The sequence below is a fragment of the Odocoileus virginianus genome, chromosome 2 (assembly GCF_023699985.2).
Source record: "Odocoileus virginianus isolate 20LAN1187 ecotype Illinois chromosome 2, Ovbor_1.2, whole genome shotgun sequence".
NCBI lineage: Eukaryota > Metazoa > Chordata > Mammalia > Artiodactyla > Cervidae > Odocoileus > Odocoileus virginianus.
In genome coordinates, this window is record NC_069675.1 from 69,781,416 (window position 1) to 69,805,609 (window position 24,194).

Below are 24,194 nucleotides of genomic sequence, written 5' to 3' on the forward strand. Positions count from 1 at the left end.
ATCCATTCAATGCACATATCTAAGAAACAACTCAAGTGCCTCCTCCTTCAAAAACCATCCCAACTATTCTCACCAACTGAATCTGCTCTTCTATTAACACAGCACTGAAAACCACAACTATCTGGCTCTCATATACGTTTGCCTGATTACTAGCTCCTTCTGCTTTCTAAACTGCAAGGTAAACCTAACAGCAGAGGCTATTGTGTCCTTTCCCTATTACAATCTCAAAGGCACAATCATAGGCCCCACCTTAAGACATAAAATTCTGTGTTGATGAGAGGTAAACAGGGAAGCATTTAAAATCACTCTAGGTGATGCTTCCAAATACTGCAGTTATAAGAAAACCTCTGCTATGTCCTTCCAGCAGAGAGAATCTTGTCAACAAATGTGTACCTTTATTTATTGACTAATAAGGCCTCGATACTGGATCAAATATTTCACCAATACTACATATAAAAAAAGCCAAAGTTGTTTCTTATGGTTCACCAAAAAAGTGGGAAACACTTTATATGTTTCAGGTAAGAGGACAGTCATTGCTAAAACAAGAATTTCTCCTCAGCATGGTAGCCTTACCTTGGTGCCCCTGAGTAATCAGCTGACTTCAGTTGTAGTTGGCACATTCTAGTAATGTTGGCTGGCAAGTGACTACGGCTGTGTGGTCTCTCGACACCAGCATGATGCTGCTTTTAAAATCCAGTTTCTTCCAACAATAGCTCTTAAAATTGCCTTCCCATCTTTCCCTAGTTGAGAAGTTACCCCTCTATTTCTGTTCCTCTAATATCCAGTTTGCTATTGCACTATTTTCAGAAGGAATCTTCTATCTTGGACTCCATAAATAAATGAAAACCAAGTCACGCAGTTGGAAATCAAGTTTTGTTTTTATATGAACAGAAGTAGACCATCTAGAAATATTTCAGTTTATTTAAATTGTTAAGTAGAATATGAAACCGAATTTGTAGCTAGTACCAGAGAATGGACTTAACTGTTTGGTGTTTAATGAGAACAGCTTCTACACAGGATCCCAAGAGACTTACAGAAAAGGGGGCAAAGCCCTATTATTAAGCAAATAAAACTCAGGATTCAAACAGGTTATACAAAAATTGATTTATACTCCATTTCCCTTTTTTTTTTTTTGATATTTAGAAAGTGCAGATTTAACAAAAGGTAGCCATATCCTTTCTATGTACAATGCCGATTATAATTTATTGCAAACAACAAAACTGTCAGTCTGTTACCCAAAAATCCCAGTGTTTAGCTCTCAAACCTTAAGTCACTGAATTGAGTAAGGATTAAAGAGGGTTAAAAGTAAAAAAGCTACTGCCACATTACAGATAAAGGAAAACAACAAACACATTAAAAATTAATCTAACAATAGGTTTAACCTAAAACTTTTGAGAAGCTTAACATCATTTCATTATTATTTTTAGTGGAAAATTAGGGATTATTTGGCAATGCTGCTTTTACTAGTAGTAAACAATGATAAAGTCAAGTGAGGGGAAAACCTAACAACAACCACCAGTGAGGCATATAAAATCACTTTTAGGGCACTATCTGAAAATTCATGGATGTTCATAACAGATACGTCCCTATGTTGTTTACGTGAGCCAAAAGGTCATTAAAATGCTATCCACGACACAGAAAGACTTTTCAATGGAAGCTGCTGTCCTAAACTCAGCCTCTGCTAGAAATGAATCATGCTATTCACAATTATTTCAACAAAGGTATCATCTTAGGATGCTAGCAGCATAGCAAACTTAACTTACCCTACCCTAATGATAAGCAGTGAAGCCAAACTAGAAAAATGAAGGGGAAAAAATGGCAGGGCGAGAGCGAGCCTAGAGTTTCTTATCTTTACATGAAAAGCCTTTGTTCTTTTTTTCAAATCCAGGGTAATACAAGTTTTCCAAAGGGATGTGAAGACAGGACTTAAAGTCAATAACAGCCTCAAGTACTTCTAAATCTTAAGGTAAAGACAACTTAACACTGAAAAAGTGTTCTTCATAGGCCAAATCTCAATATATTTGGCAAACATGTTAATAAATTTCACTCCTCCTTCCTTCTTTTAAAACAACTTTGACTGGGCTACCAAACTGCTAGAGGAGTTGCCAAAATGGAGACTATTCAAATTTAGGTTAAGATATTTATTCTAGGAAAGTGAATAGGCTATACACTTAGTTAGAAAGACAAACCACAACACCCTCCAAACACTAGTGCATGCAATTAACTCTTCCATTTCATAAACTCAATGGAGAGAGACAGGAAGGGGAACAAAGGGGGAAAGAGAAGAGCAACGTGAAGTCAACAGCAAATGAAGGAATCCGGGACAGAAGCTTTAGGGGAGTGAGAAAAGGAGGTGAGGACACGGTTAACTGACATTCGATAGTAGGCAGTTAGGATTTATCTTTCAGTTTACTTAGCAAGTTAAATCAGTGCTTTATGTTAAACTCCACAAACCCACTAGTTTACCCCTTTCATTCTTAAATAACTCATACCACAGGGTGGTGGGGAAGAAGCAAATAAAGCAGCATGCAGGAAGAGACACAAGGAAAAAGTGGCCAAGGAAAAGAACTGGTGGCAGGAATAGTTTTAAATATCAAGGCCACTTAAAATGAGACTCAGCAAACCAAAGCTATCATTTCTGTATTATCCTTTGTCCTCAATTAACTACTTTGAAAATTACAGCCAAGCAAACCACAAACATTTTAATGCTTTATGTTTCGATGATATGTCTCCTGCACATGCTTCCACCAAAACAAAAAAAAAGGAAAAACCAAATAAGTTCCTTTCCACATAAGGCACAGGACAAAATTAACCCCATTTACATATTAAAGGCGAAAATGAGTGTTTTCCTGGCTTTTTTCTTTTGCTATCACATGTCTATAGATTATAGGGGACTCAAGCACATTATCCATGACAGAAAATTCCACTGTTGTACAAAATAAAATTGTTAATTCTAACTTTTATTCTTATACAATTTGCAGAATAGAGTTGAAATGATTGCTATAGGTTTTAATGTTGATAAGAATTGGACTATAATACAACTGAAATGCAGTGGTGAGCTGAGCAAGTACATTTAAAAATGAACTCACGGACATGATTCTTCTATACATTTTTGTTTGAGGAAAATTATAAAGTCAGCAAGCAGTCACAGATGAAACAACAAATAAAACAGGTGGACTAGAGAGTTAAGATGAGGAACGAAAATATCTGTTTAAGAGTTAAAAATGGGACAGAGTGGTTTATTTTGCAGCAAGAAGAGAAAACAGGGTGGTGGATGGCAACTGATGGAACAGCAGAGCGCTCAGCAGCATTTGCTCTTCCAGCCTGTCACACCTCCTCCACTGCTGATATCTACGTTTTCACTGTTGGGCTCTTTTACAGGGGTCTGCAACAAACACACAAGGAGAGCAACCCGTGAAAAAACACTGCCATGGATACACCAAGATTCAACAGAAATATTCCCATAAATGTTAATTTATGTAACAAAATGCAATTACAGTCACATGAGATACATATTCTCCTCCACGCAAAGTAAAGAAATGGAAGCTTCATTTTGTCTTCTTCCAATTGTGAAATGTCCACAGGCCTCCTGGCTTCCCTTTGTAGAACTTCTGAAATCTCCTCCGCCCTACCTCTTGTGATGAGTGGTATGTTACCTCTTAGATCTGAGCCCTGAGTACTTAGTACTTACAAAAAAAAAAAAAAACCCATGCATATGCATATTTCATGCATATACTGAAACTAATGCTGCATCATGTCTAACTTCAGAGAAGTGAAATAGCCCTTTTCTGTTTTGTTTTACTTGCCTTTTGAGGCTGGAGCTTGTATTACCATAGCACTGTTTTAAAAAGGCAAATTTATGATGATACACTACTAACATTAAATGAAGGAAATATGGTGGGGCAGAATGCAAAGTTGAATAATTCATGTTAAAGGCCGATATAGGAAAAGATCAAAATAAGAGACGCCAAAATTTTAACAATAGCAACCCTAGGTGGTGGGTTTATGAATGATTTTATTTGGGGTGGGGGCAGATATTGATATTTCAAGTATAAAAACAGAAAGGTTACCAGAAGCAATTAAATTTTCTCCTTTTCTCCTATATAGTTTGCTTCTCCTTCAGGATTGTATCAGATTTTCTGTATTTTATGTGCATTTAAATATACCGGAAGACTAATAGAGAGTTCAGGGCTCAAATCTGCGTATTTTATCTAGTCATTTGAGGGAAAACATGAATATCTGATTTCCCAATTTTGCTACAAGTTATTTGTACTGGCAACTTTTGCAATTCACAAATTAAACCCAGAAGCTAACCGTGAGGTAAAATGAATTCCCTGAGATCAATTTTCAGCATTTTCTTTTTAAACTCAAATGTTGAAACGATTGGGTAAATGAAATTTGGTTAACAGTTCAGTTCAGTTCAGTCACTCAGTCGTGTCTGACATTTTGCAACCCCAAGGACTGCAGCACGCCAGGCTTCCCCTGTTCATCAACAAGTCCCAGAGCTTGCTCAAACTCATGTCCATCAAGTCAGTGATGCCACCCAAGCATCTCATCCTCTGTTGTCCCCTTCTCCTCCTGCTTTCAATTTGGGTATAGACTTACTCCACTCAGTATATAGTAGATACATCCCCTTCACTGGCACATCTGAGAAATCTATATAAAAGAATAGGGATTCTGTAGCAATTAAGTACAGAATAAATTCACCTCTTGGATTTTTAAAAATTATTAATGGGAAGGCAAAAGTTATATAAGAGAAACTAATCAAAAAGAGCCACAACACCATGGACCAAACAAAAAGCTGGGAAAAGAAGTATGAAATTGGAAACTAAAGACTGAGATTTCAACATAGTTCTCTGCTCCTTTCAGCTCCTTTCTTCTCTCTGGAGGATTAGATACCGGTGATGGGTAAATGTACCACCCAAATTCAATTTTTGTATGTAAATCTAGTACTTTAGAAAACAAGAAAATGTTCAACTGTTGACACCCGACACCTTAGCAGTAAAAAAACAGTAAAGAAAGAAATTTACCTTTCGAAGGATATCTTCAGCTAATGTGAGAAACGCCTTTTCGATGTTTATATTTGCTTTTGCACTAGTCTCAAAAAATCTAATACCATGCTCTCTTGCAATCTAAAAAAGAAGCAAAAATATCACAAAATTATCAAGTATAGGTTACCAACTGATGACTTCAGCTTCCTAAAGGAAACAGTAATATTATTCCAAAGATAGCAGTCTCAACTAGGTTATCTAAAATGAACAGATTATTTTAACTGGTTCAAGCTCCTTAAAAAACAAATAGAAAATCCACTCAAATGATAAGCTATCATTTTCAACAGCATTTTTTTCAAGGATATGAATAGCGTTCCATTACCTCTACTGTAAAAAAAATACATCATCTTCACAAAGATGTCTCACTCAGAGCTTTTTACCTGTTCTCCTTTTCCTTTAGGTACAACTCTTTTATCGTCCATATCACATTTGTTTCCTAGTAACATCCTTTCCACATCTTCATTGGCATGCTAAAATGAAATAAAAGTTTAGTTCACACACTATCATAAAATTGTGGCTTAACAAAAATGACTTTATTTTTCTTACTTTATGGTGTCATTTCTAGTTTGAAAGTTTTAAAGCAGTGATCTTGTCTCTCAGTCATGTGACTCTTTGTGACCCCCATGGACTGTAGCTTGCAGGGCTTCTGTCCATGGAATTCTCCAGGCAAGGAAAGTGGAGTGGGCAGCTATTCCCTTCTCCAAGAGATCTTCCTGACCCAGGGACTGAACCCAGGTCTCCCATATTTCAGGCAGATTCTTTACCATCTGAACCACCAGGAAAGCCCAGTGATTTCAAAACCACATGATAAAAGACAACACAAATTCTTAAATTACCTAGAAAGATAAATACAATTTCTAAGACATATTCTTGGTCAAATTATTATTTTCCCCTATAGGAGGCTGTCTACTTTCTAGAAACATTCTCAACAACAGAGGACATGTATAAAATATGCAAAAGAGGACATATGGAACTTCTTATACAGAATGTAAATCCAGGCTGGATCATGACTTTAGATAATGTGTATATGACCCTATAAGAAGCCTTAATTAAAAATTCTATAGAGCTCTTAAAGTCTCAAAAAGTCACAATGCTAGGGGAGTCCATGCAGAGAGATCAGATAAAAACAAATGTTGCTCTGTTGAAATCCTAATGACACCTTTTGCACAAAAAAAATTCCATCCTAAAATTCAAGTGGAATTTCAAGGGATCCCAAACAGCCAAAACAATCCTGAAAAGTAGTATAAAGTTGCAAGATTCATACTTATTGCTTTATTTCAAACCTTACTACAAAGCTGCGCTAATCACAATAGTATGCTCCTGGTATAACAGACATGGGCAAAGGAACACAACAGAGAGACAAAAAATGAACTCTTGTGTACACCATCAAATGATTTTTGACAAGAATACCAAGATCATTCAATGGGGGAAAACAGTCTTCTCAAGAAATAGTGTTAGAAATACCACATATCAACATGTAAAAGAATGAAATTGGATCTTTAACTTATACGCAAAAATGAACTAAAAAATCGATCCAAGATCTAAAACTATTGAACTCTTGGAAGAAAACATAGGGGAAATTTTTTATGACCTTGGATTTGGCAGTGATTTCTCAGATATGACACCAAAAGCATAGGCAACAAAAGAGAAAAAATAACTTGTACTTCATCAAAATTAAAAACTGTTTGTGTTCAGAGCACACAATTCTGTGGCTACAGGGATACTCAGGGAAAGGTACATTAGGCCAGAGATGAACGATGTGAGGTATTTTTCACATCCCATGGGTTGCCTTGTCATTCGGCTGATAGTGACACTGAGACTGGGTAGTTAAGTGTCAAAATAGGATTAAATTGTAGGATATCGACCAGATGTCACAGAATTGGAAAATCAGTTGTTGGAACAATGCATAATCTCTCTATATAAATTGCTCTTACTACACATACTACTTGGCTCAACTATGAAATAAAGGCTTTTGTTGTTGTTGAGCAGTGGCCCAGTTGTGTCCGTCTCTCTGCAACCCGTGGACTGCAGCATGCCAGGCCTCCCTGTCCCTCACCATCCTCCAGAGTTTGCCCAAGTTCATGCTCATTGCATCAGTGATGCCGTCCAGCCATCTCATTCTCTGATGCCCTCTTCTCCTTCTGCTCTCAATCTTTCCCAGCATCAGGAACTTTTCCAATGAGTTGTCTGTTCACATCAGATGACCAAAACACTGGAGCTTCAGCTTCAGTCCTTCCAGTGAATATTCAGGGTTGATCTCCCTTAAGACTGAATAGTTTGATCTCCTTGCTCTCCAAGGGACTTTCAGGAGTCTTCCCCAGTACCACAGTTCGAAGGCATCAATTCTTTGGCATTCTGCCTTCTTGAAGGTCCAGCTCTCATAACTGTAGTGACCACTGGGAAGACCATAGCCTTGACTATAAGGAACTTTGTCAGCAGAGTATATCTCTGCTTTTCAACACACTGTCTAGGTTACTCAACACTTTTTTATCAAGAAGCAATTGCCTTCTGATTTCATGGCTGCAGTCACTGTCCACAAAAGAAACTTAAAAATGAAGGCTTTTTTTGTTTCAAAGTCTATGTCATTAATGGATTACTAAATACCAACAGACTTCTTGTAGCAATGGAAAAGGTGACTGAAATTGGGAAACTGACATCAGGAAAGGAGTACATCAAGGCTGTATATTGTCATCCTGCCTATTTAACTTATATGCAGAGTACATCATGAGAAATGCTGGGCTGGATGAAGCACAAGCTGGAATCAAGACTGCCGAGAGAAATATCAATAACCTCAGATATGCAGATGACACCACCCTTATGGCAGAAAGCGTAGAAGAACTAAAGAGCCTCTTGATGAAAGTACAAGAGGAAAGTGAAAAAGATGGCTTAAAACTCAACATTCAGAAAACTAAGATCATGACATTCGGTCCCATCACTTCATGGCAAATAGATGGGGAAACAATGGAAACAGTGACAGACTTTATTTTGAGGGGCTCCAAAATCACTACAGTTGGTGCCAGCAGCCATGAAATTAAAAGATACTTGCTCCTTGGAAGAAAAGTTATGACCAACCTAGACAGCATTTTTTTTTTCATTTATTTTTATTAGTTGGAGGCTAATTACTTTACAATATTGTAGTGGTTTTTGTCATACATTGACATGAATCAGCCATGGATTTACATGTATTCCCCATCCTAATCCCCACTCCCACCTCCCTCTCTACCCGATCCCTCTGGGTCTTCCCAGTGCACCAGGCCCGAGCACTTCTCTCATGCATCCAACCTGGGCTGGTGATCTGTTTCCCCCTAGATAATATACATGTTTCGATGCTGTTCTCTTGAAACATCCCACCCTCGCCTTCTCCCACAGAGTCCACAAGTCTGTTCTGTACATCTGTGTCTCTTTTTCTGTTTTGCATATAGGGTTATCATTACCATCTTTCTAAATTCCATATATATGTGTTAGTATACTGTAATGGTCTTTATCTTTCTGGCTTACTTCGCTCTATAATAATGGGCTCCAGTTTTATCCATCTCATTAGAACTGGTTCAAATGAATTCTTTTTAATGGCTGAGTAATATTCCATGGTGTGTATGTACCACAGCTTCCTTATCCATTCATCTGCTGATGGGCATCTAGGTTGCTTCCACGTCCTGTTATTATAAATAGTGCTGCAATGAACATTGGGGTGCACGTGTCTCTTTCAGATCTGGTTTCCTCGGTGTGTATGCCCAGAAGTGGGATTGCTGGGTCATATGGCAGTTCTATTTCCAGTTTTTTAAGAAATCTCCACACTGTTCTCCATAGCGGCTGTACTAGTTTGCATTCCCACCAACAGTATAAGAGGGTTCCCTTTTCTCCACACCCTCTCCAGCATTTATTGCTTGTAGACTTTTGGATAGCAGCCATCCTGACTGGCGTGTAATGGTACCTCATTGTGGTTTTGATTTGCATTTCTCTGATAATGAGTGATGTTGAGCATCTTTTCATGTGTTTGTTAGCCATCTGTATGTCTTCTTTGGAGAAATGTCTGTTGAGTTCTTTGGCCCATTTTTTTGATTGGGTAATTTATTTTTCTGGAATTGAGCTGCAGGAGTTGCTTGTATGTTTTTGAGATTAATCCTTTGTCTGTTGCTTCGTTTGCTATTATTTTCTCCCAATCTGAGGGCTAGACAGCATATTAAAAAGCAGAGACATTACTTGGCCAACAAAGGTCCGTCTAGTAAAAGCTATGGTTTTTGCATTAGTATGTATGGATGTGAGAGTTGGACTATAAAGAAAGCCGAGTGCTGAAGAATTGATGCTTTTGAACTGTGGTGTTGGAGAACTCTTTTGAGAGTCCCTTGGACTGCAAGGAGATCCAGCCAGTCTACCCTAAAGGAAATCAGTCCTGAATATTCATTGGAAGGACTGATGCTGAAGCTGAAACTCTAATACTTTGGCCACCTGGTGTGAAGAACTGACTCACTGGAAAAGACCCTGATGGTGGGAAAGATTAAAGGTGGGAAGAGAAGGGGACGACAAAAGATGTGATGGTTGGATGGTATCACCGACTCTATGGACATGAATCTGAGTAAGCTCCGGAGTTGGTGATGGACAGGGGAGCCTGGTGTGTTGCAGTCCATGGGGTTGCAAAGAGTAGGACACGACTGAGTGACGAACTGAACCACTGTAGTATCATCACCTTGGGTTTAATATTGGATTAAAGACTTGGTCTTTATGTTTCTAGCCAAAACTTGCTTTACAGAGTTAGTCTTTTTTTTTGTCCTTTTGCCATGATGGGATCTTAGCTCCCCAATCAGGGACGGAACCTGAGACCCCTGGAGTGGAAATGAGAAGTCCTAACCACTGGACTGCCAGGGATTTCCCAAGAGTTAGTCTTGAGAGAATTCAAAGCATAGAAGACAGCAAGAAAACATGAAAATAATTTCAACAAAAAGCTACCATGCTGTAGCACAGAAAACAAACATGCTTCAACATACAACTTTACTGTGTAAAACCTGACATCTTCCCTGGAGAAGGAAATGGCAACCCACTCCAGTATTCCTGCCTGTAAAATCTCATGGACAGAGGAGTCTGGAGGGTTACTGTCTATGGATTGCAAGTTGGACACAACTTAGTGACTAAACCACCACCACCAACACTGTTGTTACTAGGGAAGAGATTTGTGTCATATATGGAATAGTCTTGTAACAATCTCCTGGGACAGTACCTGCATGGTTAAAAATTTTATTACCCCTCCATATGTGTGTGTGTGCAGACACACAATATATCATTTATATTACAAAAATAAATACAGATTAACATAAAAAAAAACAACCAACAAACTGACATCTTCACATGAAATGATACAGCACTATTTTCTTGGTTAGGTTTTTATCTTATTAGAAGTATGTATCTTTCAAAATGTCTAAAAGGGATATGGTACTTCCTTAACTTAAAAATACTTACTGACTTACTTATTTTTGGCTGCACCGCACATTTGTGGGATCTTCATTCCCTGACAAGGGATTAAATCTGGACCATGACAGTGAAAGTGCCAAGTCCTAACCCCTGGACCACCAGGCAATTTCCAAAAATATGTTTTAAAAATTACTACTGAAAATGTAATTCATTCATTCAAAAAAAAATTCACCAAGAAAGAATTCACTTAGAGAAGTCTGTAAAACCACTGGTAGCTTCCATCTGGGGCCATCTTATAAGATAGCTGTACAGAGTTTTGGGGTTAATCTGTTAATTGCCCTTGACGGGATTCAAAACAGATCTGCCCAAAATTTTAAGAAAAGGGTAGGCAAAAAATAACATTACCATGTAACAAGTAAAAATACTCAACAATAATGATAGCAAACACTATATCCTAAAGATCAACAGGAATATTTATTCTTCTTAACCAAGGACACAAATGTGTGTTTATGTAGAGTTTATACAATTTCTAAGTCTTACCTCATCTATGTTTCTAAGCCACTTGCTGATGTTTTCAAAGCTTTTACCATTGGTGATGTCATATACTAGCATGATACCCATTGCTCCTCTGTAGTAGGAGGTTGTGATGGTGTGAAATCGCTCCTGGCCTGCTGTATCCCTGAAATAAACAGCCAATAATTTGTATTGAGCATTTTGATATTACTATGTTCTAGCTGAAGGGCAGGACAGTAGACTAGTTTGGTAAAAATAGAGATTAAAATCCACTATGTGACACAAAACACAAGCGAACCACCACTTATTTAACTCTGAAATAGTAAACAAGGTTATTCATAAACATATAAATACTGACTAGTCTAAGGAAACTAAAAACCTACCAATACTGGATGAAAATCTGAACGGGAAAACAGTATAAAGTGACACATAAATTCTTAAAGTTACCTAAAAATGAATACCAGCCAAATGTAAAATCTGTAGGAATTCTATTTATTTAGTGATCTAGTTCTATAATGTAATACAAAAGCATGTAGAATTTTTAGAACATTAAAGGAATACACCATATTAGAGCCATATTTATCTTTAGAATCATTTACAAAAGTTGTATAGATAACCTCATTTATAAATAACAAGACAAAAATATGTAAATAGTAGTATTTTTCAATGTCTTCAAACCAAAGATTTAAGAAATTCCGTTCCTGTAATTTCCCCTTCATTTGCATCACCAACTTCTTCTTTTTATGGATTATAATTAACATATATATACATGTTTAGGTCTCCCCTATCTTTTCTTAAAAAAGCAAACCTCAAACAAACAAAAAAACTTCACTTCCAATTCCACACCCCTCCAACCAACACTGAATTTCTGTGCCCCTTCCCAGCAAACTTTTTTTTAAAGTTTTGTTTTAATATAACTATAGCCTCACAGGATGTTTCAGAAAACAGTACAAAGAGGTCCTGTATAGCCTTCATCCAGCTTTCCCAAATGGCAACATCTTACATCATAGTACAAATTGACATTGGCACAATCTATAGACCTTAGAGTTTACTTTTGTATATGCACTTATGTATGCACATACATGTATTGTTCTCTGCAATTTCATGGCATATAGATTTGTGTAGTTACTACCACAAAGAAAGCAGGAAACTGTTCTATCACTCACTCCTCCACTTCCTACAGCCCCTATACCCTGGCTAATAGTTTGTTTTCTGTTTTCTGTAATTTTGCCATTTCTAGAATGTCATATAAAACAATCTTCTTGGTTTGTTTTTTTTGTTAATCGAAAGAAAATTACAATATTGCATTGGTTTGAATACAACTTTTTCAAATGGTTATTTACTTTTTCCAGCATAATGCCCTTGAGATTTATCCAAGTTGTTGCATGTAACACGAGTCTGTTTCATTGTATTACTGGGTAGTATTCCACTGTATGGAAGTATCACAATTTGTTTAATCACTTGCCCATGGAAGGACATTTGGGTTGTTCTAGTTTGGGGCTATTACAAATAAAGTTGATATGAATATTCATTTGTAAGTTCATAAGTTTTCATTTCTCTGGGATGAACATCCAGGAATATTACTGCTGAGTTAGATGATAAGGACAGGTTTAACTTTATAAGAAACTGCCAAACTTTCCTAAAGTGGCTGTGCTACTTTACATTCCCACTAGCAATGTAGGAGACCTAGTTTCTTTGCATCTTCTTCAGCATTTGGTGATTTCACTATATTTTATTTTAGTTGTTCTAATAGGGCATGCAGTGATATCATCAAGTTAATTTGTATTTCTCTATCCAACCAGTCAATCCTAAAGGAAATGAATCCTGAATATTCACTGGAAGGACTGATGTTGAAGCTGAAACTCCATACTTTGGCCACCTGATGCAAAAAACTGACTCATTGGAAAAGACCCTGATGCTGGAAATGATTGAAGGCGGGAGGAGAAGGGGACAACAGAGAATAAGATAGTCAGATGGCATCAACGACTCACTGGATATGAGACTGAGCAAGCTCTGGGAGTTGGTGATGGACAGGGAAGCCTGGCATGCTACAGTCCAAGGGGTCACAAAGAGTTGGACACGACTGAGAAACTGGACTGAACTGATGACTAATTGATGTTATACATTTTTTCATGTAATTATTTGTCATCCATATATCCTCTCCAGTAAAATGTCTGTTTGTGTCTTTCGTGTGTCTTCTAATTGGACTGTTTGCCTACTTCTTTCTTCTTTTTAAACTACTGAAGGTTGAGAGTTCTTTTTACATAAAAGTCCTTTGTCAGGTATTTGATTTAGAATTATTTTCTCCAGGTTTTTAACTAGTTTTTTCATTCTTTTGACAGGGTCTTTGGTAGACCAAAAATTTTTAATTTTGTTGAAGTCCAATTTATTAATTTTTAAATCTTTATGGATTGTGGCTTATAGTGTTGTGTCTACTCATCACCTAATTTTAGTTCCCAGAGATTTTCTCCTATGTTTTCTTCTCAAAGTCTCATAGTTTTGCATTTAAACAGATGATATAGTTTCAATTAATTTTGGCATATATTATATATAATCTCACTTAAATGAAACATGCAGAATAGGAAAGTCTACAGAGATTAGTGGTTGCCCCAACTGAAGACGGTTTGGATAGGATGGGAAGAGGCTGCTAAAAGGTATGGGTTTCTTTCTAGAAGTATAAAAACATTCTAAAATTGTGATGATGGTGAATATACCTCAGGAAATTACTAAAAAACTAACTTCACATTTTAAATGGGTGAATTGTAAGGTATGTAAATTATGCTTCAAAGTCATCACAAAACAAGTGGAAAACATGACAGTTTAAAATACAAACTAAACATACCAATGACGATTCATTATAACCACAACCAATTCCAAAACCCTTGCCCTCAAAAGTTTACAAAGTGTTAAAAGAATTTGCACTTTTCACCAGCCTCTCAAACTTTGAGGCACTCTTTTTCCCTGATAGCTTGAGCCACGTTTTTTCATGTCTCCAAATGCACAAGCTTGGTCTCACCTGACAGCTTCTGTATTGGCTATGCTCACAAGGGCACACACATACATGGTTGACACCTCATCTTTGCATTTTAACCATCACTTTATCAGAAGTCTTCTCTGTTCTCCAATTTAAAGTCTTCCAGTATCTCTCCATTCCACCTCCTTACTTTACTTCACTTCTCTGCAAAGCACTTACTATAGAGTTATTTACTGCCTCCCAGGACCTCTAAAAGGTAGGTCCCATCAGAGATTTGTCTTGTTCACTGTAGAATACACAGTATTTATCAAAAAAACTGCCCCGAAAATGTAAGTTAATCAAAACAAATAAATATCATTTAAGAAAACCATCAAATAGATATGCAATCAGTTCTTCTATGTTGTATCCTAGAATTAGGTTAGACTACTGAGAGACTACACACATAAGAATTTGTATTTATGTATTTATATACATTCTTACACCACAATTTTTTATCTCCATTACCTCAATATTATGTCAAAACTACTTAGCTAAATTTAAATCAGTGGCATCTAGAGAGGAAATTTTATGTTATAACCCTGTTTAGTTATGAAACACTAATATAAAAGATACTGAAATATTAATGGCCCCTCCAAAAAGATAATCATTATTAAGGTTCTGAGTTTTTGTTTTGATTACTGGCATACTACTCCATTCTCTGATTTCTGTCTCTTCAATTTTCCAAAACTTCTTCCACCCTATCTTCCTTCTTTTTTATATGCTCTCCTTGTCAAGTCTTCTTAAATTATCCTTTTCCCGGATCCTAATACCAGCCCTAACAACTGTTAAGGCAATCAACAACTTACTTCAAACTAGATAGTCCCTGTCTCACTACCTCTTGGCTAATTGTGGCCCTTTGCCCAGGGGAACAAATAGCCCCAGCTGCTAATTCACAGTCAAATTATTTTTAGGTTTACATACACACATACACCCAGGTCTAAAGACTGGTTGACTCCAATCACCAAAAGCAGGTGTTTCTTATCTGAAGAGCAATTATACATTGTGCATGTTCACATTATCTTTTATGTCCCATATTACAGGTTTTTTTAAGCCTGTTTTCAAAAACCACTCAGTTTTCCTCTCCTATTAAAATTTTTTTCTTCTCTGCCTACGTAGTATAATTAAGTTTCTGAACTTATTAATCAATGGCAATAGAATTTCCCTTACATAAATAGGTGCACAGCTAAGAGACTGTTATAAAACCCTATTTTTTCCCACTGACACATAATGAAAGGAGTGATACATTCCTAGGAATGAAAATAGCATATTTCCTTAATAGTTTAGTCCCACACATAGGGTCAAGGAAGTTGTGTACTCTAGATGCTGTTATGACAGTTATTCTTAGTATGGGCACTAACAGCACTAGAGCAGCCCAGAGACAACATCAACCTGCTCAGCAAAGCAGAGACTTCAAATCTCATGACTTTATGCTTTTGGTAACATAATGAAGCTATTCCTTACTTAAAAAATTAAGACGCTAAATTTCTCACATTAAGGTTTTGTTTTTTTAATTTTTTACCTATTTACGACTGTGCTGGGTCTTTATTGCTGTGCACCAGCTTTCTCTAGTTGTGGCGAGTCGGGACTACTCTCTAATTGCGGTGCACAGGCTTCTCACTGCAGTGCATTTCTCTTGTTGACGTTCCCAGGCTCTAGACCACAGGCTCAGTAGTTGTGGTGCATGGGCTTAGCTGCCTGAGGCATGTGAGATCTTTCCAGATAATGGATCAAACCCGTGTTCCCCACACTGGCAGGCGGATTCTTTACCACTGGTCCACCAGGGAAGTCCACACTGAGTTTTATTTTAACAAGACTTGGATTTCCTCACTGATACGCAACTTCTCTACACCCAAAATACCATGAGTTGAAATTATGCTCATCTTCATCTTCCAAAAAGGGTCAAAAGTCAAACAAAGCCTGATAACTGCCCTTGCAGTGATTACATTCCAGTGGGGGAAAGGAACAAGTAATATATATGATCCCAAATTGTGACAAATGTTAACAAGGTAAACAGGGTGGAATGATCAGGAATGATGTAAACGGGAGGGAGGAAGGAATCTAGATAGTATAATCAGGGCAGTCCTCTCTCTAGATGTGATGCTGAAGGTTGAGTGAAAAGTGAAGTATGAACAGAATCAGTCAGTCATTCAGTCAACAAATACATATTCAGCATCTGTATCTGCCAGGCTCTGTTGTAGGGAGTGATTATATAGCCACAAATCAGACAGGTGGGATCCCTACCTTCAAAAAGCTGATATTCTAGTGGGGGGTGATAAGAATAAACACATTTTTTAAATGTGGTAAATTTAGACACTAAAAACACTGTGACAAAGATAAACTAAGATAAGCATGATCATGCCTAAAGCAGCGGCCACCAACCTTTTTCGGAACCAGGTACTGGTTTCATGGAAGACAATTTTTCCATTGACTAGGGGTGATGTGGAGTGGGATTGGTTTGGGGACGATTCTCATAAAGATCAGGGAACCTAGATCCCTCACATGTGCATTTCACAGCAGGGTCTGTGCTTCTATGAGAACCTAATGCCTTCACTGATCTGACAGGAGGCAGAGCTCAGGATGCCAGCGATGGGGAGCAGCTGTAAATACAGAGGAAGTTTCCCTTGCTCAACCACCCACACTGATCCCTTCTTGCTGTGCAGCCCAGTTCCTAACAGGCCACAGACGAAGGTCAGGGGGGTTGGGGACCCCGAGCCTAAAGGACTGGGGTGGCTTTAGCTAATTATCAAGCAGGGCCTCTCTCAGAGGTAACAATGAACTGAGATTGAATTAGAGACAGCAGCATCACAAAGATCTGATGAAAAGCATTCCAAGCAGAAGGAACAGGTGAATTACAAGGGCCTGAAGACAGGAATATGTTTCTTGCAGATGGGAAAAAATGGTCACAGTGGCTGGAGCAGAACTGGTAAGAGATGAAGTCAAAAGGGGCTGTAGCCAGAACCTGGAATTTTAAAATTTACTTCTGTTGAAATGAGAAGCCTCTGGAATGGAGTGGTACTTCAGAATGCTTGGTCTAGCTAGTTGGGTGGGTTAAACGGGGATCTACAAGGTATGTACAAAGGCCAGAAAAAAGCTTGCTGTGTTGATGAAACTGAAAGCAGATCACCTGAGGGTAGAGACTATATACACAGGGAGCAAAAAATGAGGTCGGAACAACAGGCAGGGGTCTACTCTGTAAACTGTGGAAACGAACTTGGATGTGGAACTTTGGTTTTCATTCGAAATACAATGGAAAGTCAAAATGGCTATAAATAGAGGAAGGAATGACAACCATGATCATATTGATATTTGAAAAAGGTTACTAAGGCTATTACTTGGGAAAAGTACTGGAAGAAGGCAAAGGCGAAGTAAAGACTTGTTAAAATATTAAAAGCCCACTGCAATGGTCCAAAGAGGTAATGGAGGACCAGGGATTGCAATGGGGACAGCAAACTGTATTTGGATTCCAGACATATTTTAGACATAGGATCAGTAAGACTTGCTAACTTGAAAGCTGGGGTTAAGGGAACGGGAAAAATCAAAGATGACTTCCATGAATCTGACACTTCATGTAGGTATAAATGGTTAATTCCTCTACAATATGATACTACTGGTTTCTGGTCACCGTGTTGATGCTAAAATGTGTTGCTGGTACAAGATGTAGATGTTGACAGTGGCAAACATTTCTGACACCTCCCCTCCCTCAACAATAAAAAAAAAGAAAAAGGCAGACTTGAAATAACTCACTGTAACTGTTTCCCTAACTACTCTGGAAAATATAGTTAGCCAAAGACACTTCAGTAGAAACTTTCTAGAGATCCAAGATTTAAAAAGCCACAGCTGCTTCTCTATCAGCCAAACAAGCTAATTTTAGGCCCACACACTTGTGCAGGACAGGTGAGACCCTTATGCAACAGTTAATCTTTCCAGATTCCTGGAAAGAAAGCAAGAAGTGAAGATCACTCAAGTAAGCAAAATAAGACATAGCTTTAGTAGCACAGTCTAAAGAGAGTTTCCAAAACAAGTATTCAATCATAGAACAATTTTTCATGCTGAAACAAGAACCTGAATATATTCATTCAAACTAAAGAGAGATAAAAATCATTGTGCTTTTTTTGTAGCACAGCATTTTGAAGCAAAGCATTTAAGTTGAGAATAGCCTTTTGACTTTTTAGAACCATTATAAATTGTGAGTAATGGGGTTTTTCACACTAAAAGCCTTCTTGAAACACTGTGCATATCCCAGATCTTTTAACCTAGAGCTACAAGATTTTTTTTCCTCTCTGGCATATTAACAAGCACGTCAACTCAAGCAAAGAAATAAAATCAGCTGGCATAATGCTAACCTCTTATTTTAACCAGTCAACTCATTTCTGGTCTTTATAAGCAAATGGCAGTTCAAATTAAAAGCAGTCAGCTGTATACATGAAAATCTAAACTACAGCAAATTTTCCTTCCAAAGTGTTTGGAAGGAAACAGAGGTTCTATTAAAATTTTGTTAAAAATTAACTCTAAATTATAAATGTTATCACTTCTGTGCTATACTTGAGTCTTATAGAAACAGTAGTAATCTTTTCTATATCAATCTTGAAAGCTATACTGGAAGACTTACTATTTCAAAAAAGCATCTTCTGAGGAAGGCTCTTTTTAAAACTAAGTATTAGTTATATGTTACACTTCTAAAAGCTAGAGACTAAAATGATGAGGGGAGGGGAAAATGTTTAAAGTCACGAGTCAAGAAACAGAAGGGAAAGTTTGTGGTGGACACAGTGTACAGGAGAAAACACATTTAGCAGGGCAAAGGTTTTATATACTGCATGGAGAAAAATATATACAAGTGTGTGCTTTTGTTATGTACACACTCACATATAGGTGCATGTATACTGAGTCACAATGTAATATGTATCTTAACTATTGTCAAAAAGTTTGAAAATTATTAAACACTAATTGTATAGAGGGGATACAGTTAAGAAGAGAGCCAATCAGCATGGCAGAACTTCAGAGAGGGCTTGAAAGACAAATATTTTGTAGGGACATGGTCTGAATAAGACCCGAGGCTAAGAATAAAGGAGGATGGGAGGGACTGGTTGAAATTCAGAATACTAAATAACTGACATCTTTTCCCTTGAGATAATTTTAATTATAATGAAATTATATATGAGACATTTCATTTGCTGAGTTATTTCCTAGCTAAAGAAAAAGAAAAAGAAAAAAAAACAATGATCAAGTGGACCAGGCTTCAGAGAACTATTAAATTTAGAAAATGCTTTCTAATCTTTAAAAACATTTGTATTAAACTTGAAATATGTTACAAAGATTGGACTTCTAATTACATGATCAGGTAATGAAGACATCCTGGTTAGACATATACCACTTCTAATTATACCTAACTTTTGAAACTATCTTTTGGATTCTGAGACAATGTCCTCTCCTAATTCTCCTTCTAACTCTCCCAACTATGACTTTGCAATTTCCTTTGTTAGCTTGTTCCTCTACTCAAATATGTTACTACTTTTAGGGTTCTAAACTCATCATGGGAGATCCCCCAATAATAACACCTGATTTCTTGAATTATGCACTGGAGATTGCTCCAAGCGGTTTACATGGACCACTAATCCTCATAACCATTCCATGATAGATTCACTTACAGTAACTACCAAAGATAATGAACAAGTGAAGTTGCTCAGTCATGTCCGACTCTTTGCAACCCCATGGACTATAGCCCACCAGGCTCCTCCATCCATGGAATTTTCTAGGCAAGAGTACTGGAGTGGGTTGCCATTTCCTTCTCCAGGGGATCCTCCCGACCCAGGGATGGAACCTGGGTCTCCCAAATTGCGGGCAGATGCTTTACCCTCTGAGCCACTAGGGAATCCCAATTACCAAAGATAACATGAGTTCAAATTTAACACAACTGTTGACTGGCAATGAAGCAAGAAAAATGACAGGTTACTGGAAAGAGTGACAAAATCAATCAACAAACTACTATTTAGAAGAGGCAGTATTGCAATTAAGAATGTCACTCTCAACCCTACATTCAGAGCATGTAATGCCTCCCAGCTCTGCTATTAACATTCTGTAAGACCTTTATTTAAACTATTTTGAAATAATTTTTCATTAAAAAAAAAAACCACAAAACTATTTTCTGAAACTATTTCAAAATGCCTCCATCTCTTTATCTATAAAATAGGAGTAATTCAAGAGAAAAGGAAGCACTTGTAGCAGCTTTATGGTGAACAAAGTTGTTGTGATATATCTTAACAATGGAATACGACTTAACAATAAAAAGTAATGAACTTACTGCTACACATAAAATCATTGATAGCTTTCAAAATAATTATGCTGAGTAAAGAAGCCAGACTCCTCCTTCTCAAAAAAGGAAAAAAAAAAAAAGACAAAGAAAAGTAACACATTATATGATTGCATTTGTATACAGTAGTAGAAAATGGAAACTGGTCTATAGTGACAGAAAGCAGAGAGTGGTTGCCTAGGAGCCAGGGATAGGCAGGAGGGAGAGATTACTAAGAAGTTTGAGGAAACTTGTGAGGTGATGGATATGTTGGTTATCTTGACTGTGGTGATGGTTTCACAGATTTAGACATATGTCAAAGCTTACCAAACTGTATACTTTAAATACGGGTGGTTTACTGTATACTAGTTATACCTCAATAAGGCTGGGGGGGGGGGGGGGGCCCACAGGAATAATATACATCTCACAGGTCATTGTGAACACCTAATATTCACTGAAAAATACAGATATTATAATTTTAAAATCTATGATACATACTTGAATGCAAATTTAAAGAATTTTTTTGTACTTCAATGGGTCAAACCCTATACAAACTAATGAAAATGCTAAAGCCTATAAAAATTTATACACACTAAAGAAAACAAATATTTTAGCTTAAGACCCTCTAAACCGAAAAAATATGATATTAATTTTTATATGGTGTTTCTGAGCCAAATACTGTGCTAAAGGCATTACATAGATTACTTCATGTAATCCTTGTAACAATATTTTAAGATAAGTGATATTATCTCCATTTTACATGTGAAGATATAAGGGCCTCATGGTGGTATGTAACTTACCCAAGTTCATACTGTAAGTGGAAAAGGTAAAACACTCTAATCAGCTCTCACGGACTCCAAAGTCCATGACAATTTTTTTTTAAAACATCACTGACTGAAAGGTCACCTGACTACGGACTTGGAAAGGGAAGTCTCCTAGAATTAAACAGTTGATGAGGAAGGATTTCACTGCCTAACCTTCAAGAAACTTGGCATTCTACTACATTAAGTAAGTAAATTAGAATCACTTACCATATCTGTAGCTTGATCTTCTTTCCTTGTAATTCAACTGTTTTGATCTTAAAGTCTATTCCTACAACACAGGAAGAAAAAAAAAAGGTAAATTGTATCTATGGCTCTGAATGTGGCTATACTAAATTTAACTGGCATAAAAACAAGCTTCCAAAATGTTTGCTTCTGGAAATTTACTATGTATGCAATTTTGAGCAAAGTGCCCAATTTAAAACCTATGTAAGATAGGTTACAAGATAGAAAAGACAGAGAAGAAAGAATTATATAGCTTTTTTACAATTAGGAAATTGAAAGAAAATGTTAATATCTAATATTTTAATGCAAAAGAATAAACAGATGTTTCCTTATTAGCAAAAAAAATCATCGTCTTCACTAACTTACAGAAAAGAGTACTATCAGGGATAAAAGGGCGTTTCATAGTGATTAACGTGTCAGTGAATTAGAAGGCATAAAACATTACATGTTTATGCACCCAGTCACACAGAGCTCAAAGCACACGAGGCCAAAGCATCCTAGGTCCCCAGGGACCTGTCTCGCTCTCTTACCAACTGAATCTTCAGCTCGGCCCTTTCAGCTTGTTTCCTAGACCCAATCAAAGGGAAAAAGGGCCATTTGTCTGACATTTATAAACCTCAAACTATATCTACAGCTTGTATTTTTGTTTTTCTGGGAATTACTAAAAAAACCATCCTAAAATGACCTGGTTGTCAACTCTGAACAAGACTGATCCAACTAACCCAATGAAATATAAACAAGCAAACAAAAAAGGAAACCCGGAGGAAACAGAGGCAATGCAGAGGAAAAGATACAGTTCCTTTTATCTTCTCAAAACAAGACGGAAGGGAAGGAAGTGGGGAGGAAGGAACAGAAATCTGAACTAGAAAATTCCTGGAAATTAAAAAGGCAGAAATAATATATTCAACAGAAAGGCTGTAAGGGAAAAATGAGATCTCCCAGAAAATACAACAAAACACAAAGAATGGAATGTATGTGAGACATGACAAGGCAGAAGATCAAACCAGGAAGCTGACATCTAACTCACAAAGTTCAAGAAAGGACTTCCCTGGTGGCTCAATGGTAAAGAATCCGCCTTCCGATGCAGGAGACACGGGTTCAATCCCTGACCCTAGAAGATCCCACATGCTTCAGAGCAACTAAGCTGGTGCAGTATAACTATTGAGCCGGTGCTCTAGAGCTCAAGAGCCACAACTACTGAAGCCCAAGCCCCTTAGAGCCCATGCTCTGCAACGAGATGCCACCACATAGAGAAGCTATGCACCACAACTAGAGAGTACCCCTTACTCCATTAACTAGAGAAAAGCTCACACAGCAACAAAGACCCTATGCAATGACAGAATCAAAGAAACAGAATCAAAGGAATCTGAAACTGAAAGACTCACCAAGCACCTAGTATAATGAATAAAATAATATCTATACCAAGTTATACCATCATGAAATTTCAGGGCTAAAGATACGTTTCAGGAATAATATATACAAAAGCTTGTAGAGAAACAAACTAGGCCATATTAAATAACCAAAAACAACAGCTCTGAGCAACTCAACAACACTAGAATCCAGAATATAAAAAGGTAAATAAAAAGTATTTTCAATCTTTATCCAGCCAAAATCAAATGAGAGAGTAAAATAAAGGTATCTTCAGACATGAAAGATCTCAAAATATTAGCTCCCATGTATTTTCTGAAACAGTTACGAGGAGAGGTTGCTTTACCAAGAATAGGAAGAAAAGAAATCCCGCAAAGAGAGTGATGGAGGGAATTCCCTGGAAGTCCGATGGTTAGGACTCGGTGCTTTCACTACCATGGCCCAGGTTCAATCCCTGGTCTGGGAACTAAGTTACTGAAAGCTGCATAGCATGGCCAGAGAAAACAAAGACTGATGTAAAGGGCAGTTCAAACTGGCCAAGAGAAGCCACCAGTTCAGAAGAGAATGACGACAGAAAACAAGACAAAATGCAGAGAAAGGGTCCAAGAGATATGCCTCCTAAGATGGAAGGGAATGAAATGGTATGACTGAAATTTAAATGAAAAGAAGAATTCAGAGAGTCTGGTAATTCTGTTGCAGAGTTTGGGATAAAGTATGAATAGTCCCTAGAAATCTAAGCAAATGTAACAATGAAGGGACTGCAAAAGCTACAGTGAAAACAGAAAGCTGTCCAAGAAAGGAAATGCAATTATAGTACAGCACTTGGCTTAGCAGTTAACAGGTGGGAGGGAGGATCGGGATGGGGAACACATGTAAATCCATAGCTGATTCATGTCAATGTATGGCAAAAACCACTCAATACTGTAAAGTAATTAGCCCCCAACTAATAAAAATAAATGGGGGAAAAAAGAAAAAAGAAAAGAATGAAAAAAAATGTGTTAGAACTATTTGAGAAGATAAAGGGAGAGGTGCCAACAATGTCTCGTATTATTAGAGCTCATTTCTCACATTCCTTAACAAGAGAAAATTTCTCAAATTAGTTTTTTTTTTTTTTAGTGGAATATGGGGTTAAATATCAAAAGATAAAACCAAAAAATGTTTGGGAAAGGTTAACATACAAGTGAGCATGGAGCAAGGATTTATTGCTGCTGCTGTTGTCACCGGTCTTGAAGTACTATGTAACTTCTAAAACTCTGCAAGTATTTATTACATTAATAGAAATAAAAATTAGGTTAACAGAGGAAGACGTATGTTTACAAATGTTCTCTCTACTGTGCAAGCACTCCAATTTGATCACCGAATTTCTAGCACAGCACCAAGCCACCCCTACTGTCTCACTCCCTCCAGTCTTCTAATAGTCACTCTCAAACACAACTTTTACAACTGTGCACTTTTCTAATACCTTTGTGACGCACTTTCCACACCCCCAAACATAGGTTGGGAAAACCTACACT

The 24,194-nt window shown here is 37.3% G+C and overlaps 1 protein-coding gene across 1 annotated transcript in view; it reads right to left on the bottom strand.

Moving 5' to 3' along the window:
• Positions 1 to 859: 859 nt before the first annotated feature.
• The window catches only part of RAB10 (RAB10, member RAS oncogene family), a 64,997-nt gene continuing 41,662 nt past the window's right edge, over positions 860 to 24,194 (bottom strand). The window contains exons 2-6 of the mRNA XM_020913821.2: positions 21,298 to 21,358; positions 10,995 to 11,133; positions 5,432 to 5,521; positions 5,031 to 5,132; positions 860 to 3,385 (exon numbers count right to left, since the gene is read on the bottom strand). Of these exons, the coding sequence (XP_020769480.1) occupies positions 3,302 to 3,385; positions 5,031 to 5,132; positions 5,432 to 5,521; positions 10,995 to 11,133; positions 21,298 to 21,358 (476 nt within the window). The 3' untranslated portion in view covers positions 860 to 3,301. The remainder of the gene's footprint in view (positions 3,386 to 5,030; positions 5,133 to 5,431; positions 5,522 to 10,994; positions 11,134 to 21,297; positions 21,359 to 24,194) is intronic.